At 43.1% G+C, this 16,161-nt stretch overlaps 1 protein-coding gene and 1 pseudogene across 3 annotated transcripts in view; one reads left to right on the top strand and one right to left on the bottom strand.

Moving 5' to 3' along the window:
* Positions 1-16,161, top strand: part of TMEM255A (transmembrane protein 255A) — an 80,489-nt gene that overhangs the window by 58,127 nt on the left and 6,201 nt on the right. For all 3 annotated transcript variants that reach the window (XM_019719285.2, XM_019719288.3, XM_019719287.3), the window contains one exon: positions 12,340-12,483. In XM_019719285.2, coding sequence (XP_019574844.2) covers positions 12,340-12,483 — 144 coding nt within the window. The remainder of the gene's footprint in view (positions 1-12,339; positions 12,484-16,161) is intronic.
* On the bottom strand, positions 6,480-11,238 carry LOC109439087 (eukaryotic translation initiation factor 4 gamma 3-like; annotated as a pseudogene).

Raw genomic sequence — 16,161 nt, 5'->3', positions numbered from 1 at the left:
GATGCCCTGAGAAACCCTGGCTGTGTCCGGGAAGACAGGTGGTACCCTAAGAAGTCCAGGAAGTCTGGCCGTGCCCAGAAGCACTGGTGGTGCCCTGAGAAACCCTGGCTGTGCCCAGAGAGCCTGGCTATGTCCAGGATATTGCATTCACCCCCAGGCTCCTCGCACAGGTCCCCTCGCGGAAGACGCTTGTCGCGTAGATTGTGAGGCGAGAGCCTGTAGGGGTGGAGTGTGGGGGCAGAGCCCCAGAAAGTAGTTTCCAGGCTCTCGGCCTCACATAGACAGGTGCTGGCTCAGGTAGTAAATGGACAACTGTGATTGCATGGCCATCAGCTGTGGCTAGTTGGCCGTCAGCTGTAACCAGTGAGCCATTGGCCACAATATAACTGCTGTGGCTATGCTAGCAGGGAGGAAAGAGAGAAAGAATGGGGGCTAGCAAGAAGATGGTGGCTGGGCTGGCAAGTGTGGATGGTGGTTTGCGGACAGTGTGGATCCAGCCTCCAGTGAGAGTATAGTGCCGCCAGAGAGAATATAGTGGTATGACTCCCCTACCTATGGCTCCGTGGGTGTTCCTTTTTGGCCTCACCATATCCTGCGTTCCTGTATGGGGAGTGGGAGCAGAGACCCCACAGGCCACCCTGCATGACAGTCTGTATGGGGACAGAGTCCCAGCGAGCAGTTTCCAGGCTCTCAGCCTCACATGGAAAGGTGCTGGCTGAGTTACTAGATGGCCATCTGCTGTAATCAGATGGCCATCATCTGTAATCAGATGGCCATCCACTGTGGCTGGGTGGACATCAGCTATAACTAGTGTGGGGGCAAAGCCCCAGAAAGCAGTTTCCAGGCTCTCGGCCTCACATAGACAGGTGCTGGCTCAGGTAGTAAATGGCCATCAACTGTGATTGCATGGCCATCAGCTGTGGCTAGTTGGCCGTCAGCTGTAACCAGTGAGCCATTGGCCACTAATATAACTGCTGTGGCTACGCTAGCAGAGAGAGGAGAGAGAGAAAGAATGGGGGCTAGCAAGGAGATGGCGGCTGGGCTGGCAAGTGTGGATGGCGGTTTGCGGACAGTGTGAATCCAGCCTCCATTGAGAGTATAGTGCCGCCAGAGAAAATATAGTGGTATGACTCCCCTACCTATGGCTCCGTGGGTGTTCCTTTTTGGCCTCACCATATCCTGCGTTCTTGTATGGGGAGCGGGAGCAGAGACCCCGCAGGCTTCCCCGCCGGACGCCGTGCACAACAAATGGCGCAGTGAGCAGGGTCTCCCGCACGACAACTAGTTAGCCATTAGCCATTAATATAACTGTTGTGGCTATGCTAGGGGGTTGGTTGGTTGGTTGGTAGGTTGGCAGAGAAGCGTGGATGGTGGATTGCAGATCGTGTAGATCCTACTTCCTGTGTCTTGCCCGGCCACCAGCAAGACTGGGGTGCAGGAAGACCCCTGTGGGAGTACTGGTAGATGTTTGCTTTTGTGTCTTGACCAGCCACCATCAAGAATATAGTGGTATGACTCCCCTATCTATGGCTCCATTGTTGTTCCTTTTGGGCCTCACCATATCCTGCATTCTTGTGTGGGGAGTGGGAGCTGAGACCCTGCATGACACATGGCGCAGCAAGCAGGGTATGGTGCCAGCCAGAGCTCTCAGAAGGGTGGTGGAGCAGTTTGTGTGAATGAACACTCAGTCTCAGGAGGCCATGCAGCTGTTGGAGAACTGGAACCTCGTGGAGGTTTGGGAGGACATGGATGGTTCTCTGACCAGCATGGAGCAAGCTGTGCAGCTGCTGAAGAACTGGGACCCTGTGGAGGGGTGGGAGGATGTGGACAATTCTCTGACCAACATAGGAAAAGCCATGCAGCTGCCAGAGAGCTGGACCCCTGTGGAGGGATGGGAAGACATGGATGGTTCTCCAACCAGCATAGGCCAGAGAAAGCGAAGGTCGTTGCGGCCGTGTGGGCTGGGAAGTGCTTGCTGAGGCAGCCCAGATGCAGGACTTGTAGTCCCAGGAGGAAACGCTTGCTGAGTCCTCGGTGGAGGATGTGGGTGAGGTCAAGGTCGTCCCTCACTCCCAGGTTGGGGAGGACTTGGAGCCCTTGCCCTTCGCAGAGGGCACATGTTGTGAGGCCAATGCACAGCCCTGGCGAATGACTGTGGACTATGAGGAATTGCCTTCCATCCCTGATTTGACGAATTGCTTGACTGTTTGCTTGGGATCTTATCACCATGTAGTGGATAGTGGATTGCAGATCGTGTTGATCCTACTTCCTGTGTCTTGTCCAGCCGCCAGCAAGACGGGGGTGCAGGAAGACCCCTTGTTGGGGTACAGGCGAATGTTTACTTCCTATATCTCACCCGGCTACCAACGAAACTGTGGTGCAGGAAGACCCCTCATTGGGGTACTGGCGAATGTTTGCTTTTGTGTCTCGACCAGCTGCCAGCGAGAATATAGTGGTATGACTCCCCTATCTATGGCTCCATTGTTGTACTTTTTTGCCTCACCATATCCTGTGTTCTTGTATGGGTAGCGCGACCAGAGACCCTGCATGACAGTCCAGGTTAGGATTCTGTTAATTAAATGGATTAACGAGGTATGGGTAGCCTTGAGAAAGGGAACAGTACAGAGTTATTAAGTTAATCAGTGAGCAGAGAAACAAAGAGAAAACAGCTGAATATCAGGATGGATCTAACTGCGAACTAAGTTTAATTATAGGTGGCTAGATAGTGAGCTGTGTGGTGAGTCAAACTGCAAACTAGCTAAGTGTGATTACAGTATTGATTTACTGAATTTCACCCTTACCGTTGGGAGCTTCTTTAACGGTAAAGGAGGAGAACTAGGGAAATTTTGATTACCATCCAATGCCAAGTCTGGGGACTCAGGCAAGGACCAGCAGAGAAAATGAAAGATGAAAGCAAAGATCCAGGGGGCAAGATATTTGATTAGTGAAGTGAGAGAACATTAGTGGGAGTATAAGATGAGGGCGTCAAGGAAGAATCATTACTTAGCTCACTTTATTAAAATGAGGCACGGTATAGAATATCCTGGAACATCAACCAAGTGAACCTGAATAAAATCCTTGGCCTATGTCCAAATGTGGTTGGTGACTTGTGGTGTACCTCCTCCCTGAGTAGAATGCCCTGGGGTCTGCAGGGAGGCCCAAGGGTGCTGGCTGATCGAAGCCACTCCCTGGGGAATGAGGATAGGAGCAAAAGGCTGTGAGCTGGCAGCTTTCAGTAGGATCAGCCAGGAGCCATCATTTCCAGAGTTATGGGATCCTGAAAGGAAAAGGGATATCTTCATTCCCTGACCAGAGGCAATTGGTAAAAAAAAGATCTTAAACAAATATTTGATGAAGTATTTGTTGACTAACGCTATAAGGATTTGACATGAATCTTTCAAACATGATTATATCTTGTCATTTTCTCCTAATTGGTGTCTCTGGTTTGGAGTAAAGTGGGGAGGAATAAAAGTGGCATTCTTTCCAAAGTCCACAATCATTATCTCAGAACAGACTCAGTTTTGTTCAGACAATATTGCTTTCACCGTTTTCTGCACTACCTAGTACTACCTAGTAACCTTTGTTTCACTAGAGCTCAGAATGCTACTGATCAGTAATGGGGGGTCTCATAACTTAAGCCCCAGAATTTTAACAGAAATACACACTCTTATATGCACACACAAATAGAGACAGTGCCAAATTTATTGTAAAATTAGAATTATTGATTTAAAACAACTAGATCATTATTTGGGGCCATCTCTTTTGCTCCTTCCCTGCCTAACTCTTCACTTCACCCCTTCTGCTCCCTCCTCCTCTCCTTGCCTTGTCCATTTTCTTTACATCCTCTACCCGGACCCTCTTCCCTCCGTGGCTTTCCCATGCTCATTCAATCTTCCTCTCATGTTTCTTCTGTGTTTCTTTCTCTATAATAGTCAACTTCCTTTCAAAGATTATCCTGTACTTCTGGCCTTGCTGCACACACACAAAAAGTTTTTACAGAGTTTACATTGTGGTTGTTTCTCTATGGTTAGGCTTAATTTATTTGCACAGAAGAACTGGTTTAATTTTGCAAGACCTGGAGGGTGTGTTTTTAATTGACAGAAGGCCTAGGGAACCTGGTTTCTGGGACTTCTTCAAAGATGAATTTTTTCTTAGAATTCTGGTGGAGATGTAAGGGCATTTCTGAGTATTCTTCTTCTGTAAAGCAAGCCAACCCTTGAAATGGCGAACATCTCAGTCCTCTCCCAAACATGAGAGAGGCTGACAAATATTTCTCTGGTTGTCTGTTAGCTTCATTGTAATGACTAAGGTTTGTAGCTCTTCAGTTTTATAGAAATGTAAACAGTAACCCACTCTAAGGAAGAGAGCAACAGAACTGTGTTGAAACTTGCTGTAAGGGAGTTTCTCCCCTGCCAACACCCCAACATGGTTGCCTGTGCCACTGCCAAAGCCTGCCCACACATTTTCATCACTTGAGAGGAAGCTTCTGCTCTTTGTTAATGTGGCATAGATGTGTATCAGAAACAAGGCACACTGATTTTGCAGACAGCTCTCAATTATCCACAGGAATGGAGGAGGTGTCAATGACATGGAAAATGGAAAAAACATTTGCCCAACACCTTGACCTATGTGGTACTCAATAGGTAAAAATAATGGTCTTGTTTGGGAGCTAATGAGCAGTGGTGATTTCCTTTAGCAATGCTTTGGCCCTGTTGGGAGCAGGACTCTCATCCTGGACAAAATTAGCTTTAACTCTTGAAAGACTACACACACCACCATGTTATAAAAATGGTATACAATTCTTTCTGCATTGTTTTGTTTTAAAAAAATAAGGATCAATATATTCTGCTTGGTCTGTCATGGTTTCTGTACACTGCTAGGGTTTTGCCTCCAGCCTGCAGGGCTGGTGAGAAATAAATACCCTTCCTGTCTGCATGAGAGCTTAGCAAGGTTGGAATCTATCAGAATCCTCACAACTTTTACAAACACTTTGTGATTCGTCACATTTCAACAGGCAGTAGCCTGTTCAGCCTTGTCAATTTGACATTGTATATTTTGGGTCTTATTTTTTCTTTTTTGTTTTAAAAAAACACGTAAATAAGATTTCAACTTTTCTATAGGTTTGAATTTTTCAAAATAAATTGGGAGGAAATGACACAAGTAATACATATTAGTTGTAAAAACTTTGGCTGTGTAACAGAAAGTAAAGAATCCCCATTTTCCTCCTAATACGACTCCCTTTCCCAAAGATAACCATAGTTAACAGTTTCTTGTGAATCTTTCCTGATTAATTTCTTTTCATTTATAACATTCATATGTATATAATTGTTTGGGTCTTTATTTTTACATAAATTGGGATCATGCTATATAAATGTAACATGGTGGGTTCTTTTTTAAAGACTTTATTTTTTTAACTTGCAATGTTTGTCTTTATTTTGTTCTTTATATTTTGAAAGTGAAAAGAAATAGTATTGTCAATTTATAATATTTCTGTTTTTTTAAATATTTGTTCTATGTATTTATAAGCCTTAAAGTTGCTCTAAAGATTTCAAAAGTATTAAGAGTACTTTTCCCAGGGTATCACTTTTTTAAAAACAATTCTTGGGGTTCTCTAGTCCTCTAGTTCTGTTCCGAGGTTGTATATATTTTGATTACTATTGTGATTTTGTTTTCTGAGAGGCAGGCAGAAAGATTTGATGCATATATATTTCTTACCTTGTTTACCCCAAACCTTAAATCTGAACTAACGACTATGCTTTAAAACAAATGTGAGGTTAATCTGAAGGGGAGGGAAATTTATTTCTCAGCTTTTTTATTATACAAGTTGTTTACAGAAACTGCAAATTAAAAAATTGCACTAGCATTTGTAGTCCTTAAAATCAATTGAAAGTTCTCAACAACTTTTTTTTTTTTTTTTTTTTTTTTTTTTTTTTTTTTTTTTTTTTTTTTTTTTTTTGCTAAACAGACGTGTGTTGTTATTGTTTTTTAATTTATTGGGGTGACAATTGTTAGTCCTTCCATCACCATATATTCAGCGTTAAGAAAAGATGATATAGGAACATTTGTGACAACATGGATGGATCTTGAGAGTGTGATGCTAAGAGAAATAAGTCAGACAGAAAAAGCAGAGAACCATATGATTTCACTGATATGTGGTATATAAACCAAAAACAACAAAAGAACAAGACAAACAAATGAGAAACAAAAACTCATAGACACAGACAATAGTTTAGTGGTTACCAGAGGGTAAGGGGGGTGGGTGATGGGAGATGAGGGTAAGGGGGATCAAATATATGGTGATGGAAGGAGAACTGACTCTGGGTGGTAAACACACATGTGATATATAGATGATGTAATACAGAATTGTACACCTGAAATCTATGTAATTTTACTAACAATTGTCACCCCAATAAATTTAAAAAATAAATTTTAAAAAAAAGCTCAAATTGTTCTTTTTGTTTCTTTGTGTATGTGAAGTTTTAGTTATCTTCAGATTCCTCTTCTGCTTCACGAAGCCAAGTCTAGAATGCCTTGACAGATTTGAGGGCCATACCCTTCCTATTCTGCTCTGTGGGATCCTTGCTGCTTTCCCACTTGTAGAAGGCATCCTCAGAGATTATCTCTTCAGTCATATAGGCAATCAAAAAACATCCATAGCAAATTGGCAGGTTGATCAAGTTTTACTATTGATGCTTTAGTGTGTAAAGCACTTGCATTTCCTTCTCTGTGTCCAAGTCTAGGTACTCGAATAAGATCGGCATTCCCTGCTTGATAACAGCAGTGTCCACTCGGAAGGTAGAACACTTGGCTATTATAGCTGCTTTACAAACGGCTATCATTAAAGCTCTAAGGAATGTAAGTGAACTCATCTGTCTTTCATCTAGATTAGCCTCTACCCAAAGATCTGTTCATCATTTGCTTTGTCCTCAATAATGAGTTTCTCGAGTCACTTGTATAGCTCGTCAGCAGAGAGTTCTTTCTTTCAAAGTATTTTGGAGAAACAGGAACTGTCAGACTCCATAAAGTACAAGTTCTACTCCAAGAGAAAATTATGTACATTTTCCCCTTCTGGTAAAAAGTGCTTCCAGCTGAGGTCAACCTCCCTCCATAAGGCTCCCACTTTCTTATGGCTCATTTGTTTGCATAAAAGGTACAATATTTCAGACAGCAAGACCCCAGGTCTTTGAACAGGAAGTAAAGGTTTGGTAAATTCTATGATAAGTTATTTCATGGAGATTCCTCCTTCTTTTAACATGGGAGTAGCCAGTTCAGCAAGATACAACCAATATGGGGAATATCAATGGCTCTATCATCTGCCAATTCCAATGTTTCTGAAAAAACTTTTTAAAAGTTCTGTTTGCTGAGTTTTCCTGACTGCCCAAGCTGATCCAGTAGTTGGCCTATGTGATCCCTGGTGATTTGGCTGCAGGGAGGACTCCATTCCCATTCTCACAAACACATGTAACAGGCCCTAGGCATTCAGCTCTTCCACACACTGCATGGCTTCCTTAAAATCATTAATGTGTAGAAATTCATCAGTGACAGATTTAGACTTCCTTTCCATCTCTTCTGACAATGCAGACATGTCAGGGGTGGATGTTCCTGGAATTTCTGGTTTTGCCACTGACTCCCTGGTTTTGTTTCAGTTAGCCTCAGTGCTGTTCCTGTCCATATTCATTCTTCCGGTAAGCTGTTTCACGGTCTCTAGCATCTCTCTCTGTTGCTCTTCTTGAGACTGATTGTCTAACAGGTCTTTACTACTGCTACTCCTCATGGAAGTGTTTGGACAAGCTGTTGCATATGGAAGGGGCTTCTTCCTGCCCATGTTAAGGTGTGGATGATGTAGACCCTGAGGTTGCTGGAGGTTGCACAGCAGATAATCTGTTTAAACTGGAAGTACTTGACCATAAGGCATCTGTCTCGCTTGCCTTTGCTCCATCACTACTGTGTTTTTCCCAACTGCCCAGCTGCACTTTAGGTACCAGCTGAATTTTCTCATCAATTGTGGGCTTAGTGATTTTCAGGAATTTTGAGGGGTCCAGAACCTGACTATTCTTGGCCCCCTGTACAGTGTTCTACCCACCTTCCTCCACTCTCTGGATTCCTGGTCTTCTTTTCTCTTTGGTCATGAGCTGCTGGACCTTCCTTTGTTCTTCTTGTTCTTCTATTTTAGTCTCTTTGTGAATCTGTTCAAGGCCCTTGATCTGCTCTTCAAGATACTGAATTACACAGCCTTAGGTCTATTGCATCCTGAAGCATGAATTGAAACTTAGATGAGGTTTTTCTTTCTTTCACAATTTTCTCCATCTGATTAAAATATTGGTCCATAAGTAGCTTTGCTTTCTCAAAATCCAGGTCTTTGCCAATGGTGGTGAGTAGGTGACATAGACACTCTAGAGATTCTTTATCATGGTACTTTAGCAGCTTCACTACACAGTCATGCATAATGGCTTCAGTTAGCATTCTGTGTTTTTAAGAGTTCCCCAATAAACTCGATGTTACCAATAGATTTCCTTGGGGCTTTGTCCTTAGCTTCTTTCAGTTTATCATGAAGCCTTGTCCTCTCCTCTGGAGCACTGACAGCCTTGAGTTATTTCTGCTTCTTCTCAAAGACATGATCATCTGCTTTATCTTTTTCAAACTCTTTCTGGCAACTGTTTAATAGCAGCTTTCAGAAATTCACTGTGTTACCAGGCTTGTCTGCCATGGGAACTTTCAGCATTATTTGACATTGACACATGTTTGTGTAAGCCACAGAGAAACTGGGTTCATCAATTGCTTTCTCAAATACCAGGTCAATGACTCCTTTCAGCTGCTCCTCTGTGGTGTCCTAACACTTACTTTATCAGTTGGTTGAACATCTGTGGCGTCAATTTATTTAAGATACTTTGCATTTTTCTAAAAAGTTCCTGGGTTCTAATGTTTTGGGACCCTCAGCTTGTCTGTTTCGTTTTTGGCTGGGTTTCCAGGTGTTCTCTGCCCTTTTCAGGTGCACGTCTTCATATGCACGACTGTGATGATCTTCCTGGGCTTTGTTCTCTGGCCAGGTTGAGATCTCCATGATCAAATGTTCAACAAAGGTACACCGCTTCCAACAGGGGTTTGCCTTCTAAAATCTGCAAAGGCAGGAGTAAAATCTGGTCCTTGAAGCAAAATCCGAGGATCCAGAGTTTGCATTGGCAATTTGGGTTGGTTGGTCTTGTCAAGAACCACGTTAGTGATGGGAGGGAGGCGCCTGGTTTCTGTATACAGGCTGGCTTGAACTGAAAGTCCAACAAAAACTCTCTGCCAGGATTCTGGTTTAAATGGGAATGTGACCTCTTCACCAGAACGATCAGTGGAGCCTGAATTAGCATCTATTGTTTCACCCTCAGAAACACTCTCAGCACCATTATGTACAGGCTCAGCTTCTCTCCATTGTCTTCCATAACTTTCACTTTTTTTTATGTGTGAGGAGTCTCTTTCAGGATGAAACCTTGGCTCATTTTATCCTGTTTGGATTCAAGTATTTTGTTCAAGTATTGTCACCTGAAAGCTCCTCTTTAGCTTTAGGCTCCAATTCTGCTTCTAATACCTCTTCAGTGGTTCAGGTCTGATCTTTTTGTTTCTTCCACATCTTTGGTGCAGTTATAGCTGTCTGATCTAGGACAGGACTCTTTCTTGAACTTAAGTTCTGAGAATCCATAATCTGTTCTGTTTGCCCATCTGCTTCTACCTCTGTTTTGTTCTGAATCTCTTTTGCATCTTCACTAGGCAAGTTCTTATGCTCTCATTCTCTTCTAAGACTCTCTGGAATGTGGTGGGAGCAATAGCAGTACTAAGATAAGTGGCAGCAGTAGGAACAATGACTGGTGTGGGGGGAGGAGAAGCTGGAGGAGTTGAAGAAGATGGAGAAAAGGAAGGAAATGTGGAAGGGGTGATGGGAGCTGAAACACATTCCACTTTAATTTCTTCTCGGGATTTGCCAGAATCTCCAATTCAAGAGTCAATGGCAACACCTCCTGTTTGATTAATTCCACAATGCTCTCTGTACCTGGTAATTTTTCACTAACTCCCTTCATTTCATTAATTAGGTTAGTACTAGAAGTCAGTGGAATATCTTTAGGTGCTACACTAAAAGGTTTCTTGTATATATCATTATCAGTAATATCTGTTTGTGAAGGATCTCATGTTTCTATGCAAGACGTTGGGCTGGGTATAGGAATTGTGTCTTCTTTTGAGGAGGAGACTTCACATCTGAGCAGTGGTGAATATTGGCTGGCTACTAAGAGCAGGAGAGGTGGGAGAAGCAATTGTACTTCGAGCAATTAGAGAAACAGTGGTCAGTGATGGAGGCAGATGAAGCTCTGGTATGGATTCTCCTGCAGTAGTCTCTAATATCTGGCCCACTTGTTCTTTCTTCTCTCCACTAAGGACTAACTTAAGCATTGGGGAAGGAGACTTTAACACTGGATCTGGTTTTGGCTTCTCTTTTTGCTTCTGGTCACTAGCTGCATGGAAAGGGGTGCTGGCAGCAAGATGAGTGCTCTCCACAGTCCCATAGACCACAAAGCTATGCTTGGGGACCTGGCTGGGTAGCTGAGTAGGAGTAGGTGTGGATGTGGGTCTCGCTATGAGTGGAGTAGGATTTCTGCAGCCACCTCCAGACAAAATCTCCTCTATTATGTCTTTACCTCCTTGGTTTGGATCCCGAATTCTTATGTTTTTGTCTCTTTCTTGGCTGGAGGGGGCTGCTGCTGCATAGGAACTATGATAGGTACTGACTGACACACTGGCTGGCTTGGGTTAAATGGTGTTCCATAAACATTGAGGAAGTCCCCAGGTCCCGGTCCAGAATAAAAAGCAGCTGACCATGGTGGTTGAATGGGATACTGTTGTGGCCCAACATGAAGATGGCCACTATGACGGTAATGTAGTGGTATATAGTACTGAGGCCTCTGAGGCAATGGGTATGGCATGGGCAGATGGTTAATCATCATGATGTGCTGATTGGCCTGACCCACTGCAGTGGGTGTCTGTGTACCAGGGTGAATAGAAGGACTGCTGTTCGTGATGGTAGCTTAGGAGGCTGTATTTGAGGCCTCTGGGGGAAAACATGTAGTATTTTATCCAGCCTCTTCCAACCAAGGACCAGTAAATGGGAGTCTGTTCCAAAATCTTCCTCCTCTTCCAGTTGCATGTGCAATGTACTGGCACTGTTCTGCTGTGCAGAGAACGGGTTTGAGGTTGTGAATTCATTGTCTAAGGGGCTTCAAGGTATACAAACGTGGTTGGGTCTGCATTCTGTCCAGAGGGATAAGGGGTTTGAGAGAGTCCAGGGGATGATGCATGTCCCAGGGGCATTGCTGCAAGATATGGATGCCCCTTGTTTAGTTTATGTGTTCAATAGGGGAAGGGGTTGGGGGTCCCAGCTGTCTTGCTACTTGTGTTACTGTGCTATACACTGCCGAGACAGTAGGAGTGAGGATTCGATTCTTGAAAGGCTGCTGCATTGGTTCTCTGGGAATTTTAGGGGACACCTGGGTCTAGAGGGCCCTGATGTTGTGGTGAGGAGTGGCCTCCACCACTGCTGCTGCCTCCCTGTGAGGAGGTGGTGCCACTGCTGCCGCTGCTGCCTCTGCTAAGGTGCTGGGTCTCATTCCTGCTGCAGCCACTGAGGCTTTCACGGCAATATGCTCAAGGGCCTGGGGCGGGGTGGGGGGTGTCTTTATCCCCCTCCCCTGGGGGATGCGGCACCCTTCTCAGTAGCGGGGCTCAGGCAATGCCTGCTGACTTTATTATTTTTTCTTTCTTTTCTTTTTTAATTAAAGATTTTTGTTGTTGTTTGTTGTTGTTTTAGAGCAGTTTTAGGTTCACAACAAAATTGAAAGGAAGGTGCAGAGATTTCCCATGTATTTCCTGCCCTGATCCCCCACCAAAGTAGTACATTTGTTACCAATGATGAACCTGCACTGATGTATTATAATCACCCAAAGTCCAGTTTACCTTAGGGTTTACTCTTGCTGTTTTACATTCTATGGGTGATGTATAATGACATGTATCCGTCATTATAACATACAGAGTATTTTCACTCCCCTGAAAATCTTCTGTGATCTGCTTATTCATCCCTTCCTGCAACCCCAACCCCTGAAAACCAGTGATCTTTTTATTGTCTCCATAGTTTTCCTGCTGGTTTGTTTCTGTTTTTGGCTTAACAATATATCCTGGAAAACTTTCTCTGTCACCACGTTGTTTATCAATAGCTGAATGGTATTCCATAGAATGGATGAGCCACAGTTTATATAACCATTTTTCTAGTGATGAATATTAATGTTGTTTCTAATGTGTGGTTTTCTACAGAACCCAACTCTCCCAGCACTGAACTGTTCTGTTGAGAATGCCCATTCGACTGTTTCTTACTACGCTCGTCCTCAAGTGGCATCTTACAATACCTACTACCATGGCCCTCCTCATCTGCCACCATATTCTGCTTATGACTTTCAGGTACGTTTTGAGAAAAAAAAGAACTCTCCATTACCCTTGCTCTCATTCATGCTCTCTTATTTTCTCCCTATTCATGAAACTTCCCTAATTTGTATGAGGTAGCCAGTTTCTTGATCCCTGATAGCCTTTAGCAGCCTGTAGGTACCAGTGACTAACATAAGGACTATGTAGGCAAACAATGATAGGATAGATGGGAAAGATTGGAAAGACACAGAGGAGAAGAAACAGAGAGATGGAAGAATAAGTGAGAAAAGGATATAAGATCAAGGTGTTCCAAATTGCCTTGACCTACACCAAGGAGAAGATGGTACTCATTAGTACCAAACCCTGGACCCCTGTCCAATAGTGGCTTTTTGCATTCCTCTGCCTCAGGGAGGGGCCTGGTCTTGCTCCTTAGTATGAGGACATTCTGAGCTACACAATGGTTTGAATCATATCTATAAGTCCCTTCCTTTTCTCTAGACTTTCTAACTAGGACTACACATAGAAAATATTTTTTATAACACCCTCCTCCCCTTTGTTGTCCTATTAATCATATAGGTCAGGGATAATGTTATCAAATTCGCACTTTCCCCTTTTCATTTTGAACTGAGACTAAAGCACAGAAAAACAGAACCAAAAAAGGTGCTTGATTAAAAGAGATTCATTGTGTACAGAGCACTGAACTAGGCACTTCAGCAAAACAAATAAGATGATACTTCACGCATTTACAGTGATTGGAAACCCTTGACCACAGAGGAGTGGGATTATACTGAAATCTGGTTAATTCAAAATTTGGGTACCAAAGGAGATACCTCTGAAGGAAGGGAAGCTCACAACGAATTTACTTCCATTGCCTAAGAGCCCGTAAATGCTCCAAGGGGACATAAATCATGAGCATTTGGGGGTCCTTCCAATTAAACAACCAGTTTAGAAATGCAAAACCCTTGGACAACCTAATATCAGCTACAGATTAACAAAATGATTGAAACTGAAAAACGCCATTTAGTTGAATAAAGTATATTTTTGTTTTTGGTTTCGATCCTATTTGGGGGAGGTCTAGGACTCTTTATTGAAAGTAATACAGTTGACACTTGAACAGCACAGGTTTGAATTGTGCGGATCCACTTACATGTAGCTTTTTTTTTTTCAATAAATACACAGTCAGCCCTCTGTATGTCAGAGATATGCAACTGCAGATTCAACCAATTATAGATCGAAACAGTATTTTTGATCAACAGTTTGGAATTGGGGGATTTGGAGGGCCAACTGTCTTCATTGTTCTATGCCATTTAGTATAAAGGACTTGAATATCCAGGGATTTTGGCATCTGTGTAAGTGCTCCTATAACCAATCCCCTGCAGATATCAAGGGACAACTGTACATACAGTGTGAACATGGACTTGTTCACTATATAAAGTACAATATTAGACCAAGGAGGGATCCATTAAAGCTGAGAAAAAATAGATCTGGTCATAAAAATGGCGGCATGACGTGAGCCTCTTGACATCTCCCCTGGAACTTAAAACAAATTGAACAACGACAACTCCACAAAGGACTCCCTGCACAGCAGACAGGCAAGACAAAGAGTCTCCCTACTGAATTCACCTAAAGGTGGGAAAATTGCATGAGCAGGGGAGGAGGGAAGGGAGAAGTGCAGAGACGGGGACACTCGGACACAGGATGCAAACTTAGCTTGGTGCTCTGAGCTCACTGCATCTGGGAACTACTGCAGCTGCAGGAGAGGGAAGAACTTGGACTCAAGGGCTCCACTTATGGCCCACAGGACTGAGAGGACAGCATATAACACGGCTGAACCCAACACTCACGGCAGACACCTCAGAGCAAAGATGGAGGGAAGAAGGGTGAAAACAGTGGTTTAAGCCCTCACTGCCAAGCAGAGAACAGAAGCCTTAGCCACTGAGACTACCCGCCCCCTCCATACCCTCCCAGAGTTCGCCCCGCCCCCACCTGCCCAGTGCTAGAAGCAGAAGAGTAGCAGTGTCAGATCAAAACAAGAGAATATTTGCAGTTCTGAGAATAGTGGCCCGCAGACACAGACTCGCAGCCTGACTAGTTCCAGCAAAGGGGAGGGAGCTGTGGAAGCTGGACCAGCTGTGGTGGTGGTTGCTGCCATTGCTCTGGGCCACCTCTCACAACCTACCCCACCCCTGTCCCCACCTATCTGGGTGATCCATGCAGGAGTAAACAGAACTGCTGAAGCACACGGCCTCTAAATCTGGTCCAGGAAGAGCTTTGGAACTTCAAAAGCTCTCCGCATCCCCACAGGGACGTGGCGCCCTATGACCCAGGCGAACTGTTAACATAGGAGAAACCAAACCCTAGGTTAGACTCAGTAAGATAAAAAGAGAAAAGATGCTAATAAACAAAATGAAAAATGAAAGAGGGGAAGTAATCACGGATGCCACAGAAATACAAAGGATCATCCAAGAATACTATAAAGGAATATACGCCACCAAATTCAATAACCTGGAAGAAATGGACAAATTCTTAGAAACATATAGCCTTCCTAGGTTGAATCATGAAGAACTGGAAAATATAAATAGACCGATCATCAGTAAGGAAATTGGATCAGTCATCTGAAACCTTCCCAAAAGCAAAAGTCCGGGACCAGATGGCTTCACTAGTGATTTCTACCAAACTCTTCCAAAAAAATTGAAGAAGAGACAATACGCCCCAATTTGTTTTATGAGGTCAACTTTACCGTGATACCAAAACCAGGTAAGGTAAACACAAACAAAGAAAACTACAGACCAATCTCTCTGATGAATACAGATGCAAAAATCTTAAACAAAATTCTAGCAAATGGAATGCAACAATGTATTAAAAAGATTATTCATCATGACCAAGTGGGAATTCATCCCAGGGGCACAAGGATGGTTCAAAATATGCAAATCCATCAATGTGATACATCACATAAAATAAATGACAAAAATCATATGATTATATCAATTGATGCTGAAAAAAATGTTTGACAAGACACAATGTCCATTTATGATTAAAACACTTAATAAAATAGGTATAGAAGGAAAATACCTTAACATAATAAATATATGACAAACCTCAGCTAATATCATAATTAACGGTGAAAAACTGAAGCCCATTGCTCTACGTAAAGGAACATGACAGGGCTGTCACCTATCACTTCTGCTTTTCAACACAGTGTTGGAAGTCCTTGCCAGAGCAATCAAGCAAGAGAAAGAAATAAAAGGCATCCAAATTGGGAATGAAGAAGTTAAATTGTCACTGTTTTGCAGATGGCATGATGCTATATATAGAAAACCCTAAAGACTCCACCTAAAAGCTATTAGAAACAATCAATGAATACAGTAAAGTTGCCGGCTACAAAATCAATGTACGAAAGTCCATTGCATTCCTATATACTAACAATGAAATCTCCGAAAAAGAAATTTAAAAAAATTTTCTTTTGGTATTGCAACAAAAAGAATAAAATACCTAAGAACAAACTTAACCAAGGATGTGATAGACCTATATGTTGAAAACTATAAGACATTTTTAAAAGAAATTGACGAAGGCACAAAGAAATGGAAAGACATCCTGTGCTCATGGATTGGAAGAATCAACATAGTTTAAAACTTCGCATTACCCAAAGCAATATACAGATTTAATGCAAGCCCCATCAAAATCCCAATGGCATTTTTTAAAGAAACAGAACAA

The sequence above is a fragment of the Rhinolophus sinicus genome, chromosome 18 (assembly GCF_057876585.1).
Source record: "Rhinolophus sinicus isolate RSI-liver-muscle chromosome 18, RSI-T2T, whole genome shotgun sequence".
Lineage (NCBI taxonomy): Eukaryota > Metazoa > Chordata > Mammalia > Chiroptera > Rhinolophidae > Rhinolophus > Rhinolophus sinicus.
The sequence above is the reverse complement of the archived record's forward strand: the minus strand, read 5'-3'. Positions and strand labels throughout refer to the sequence as shown.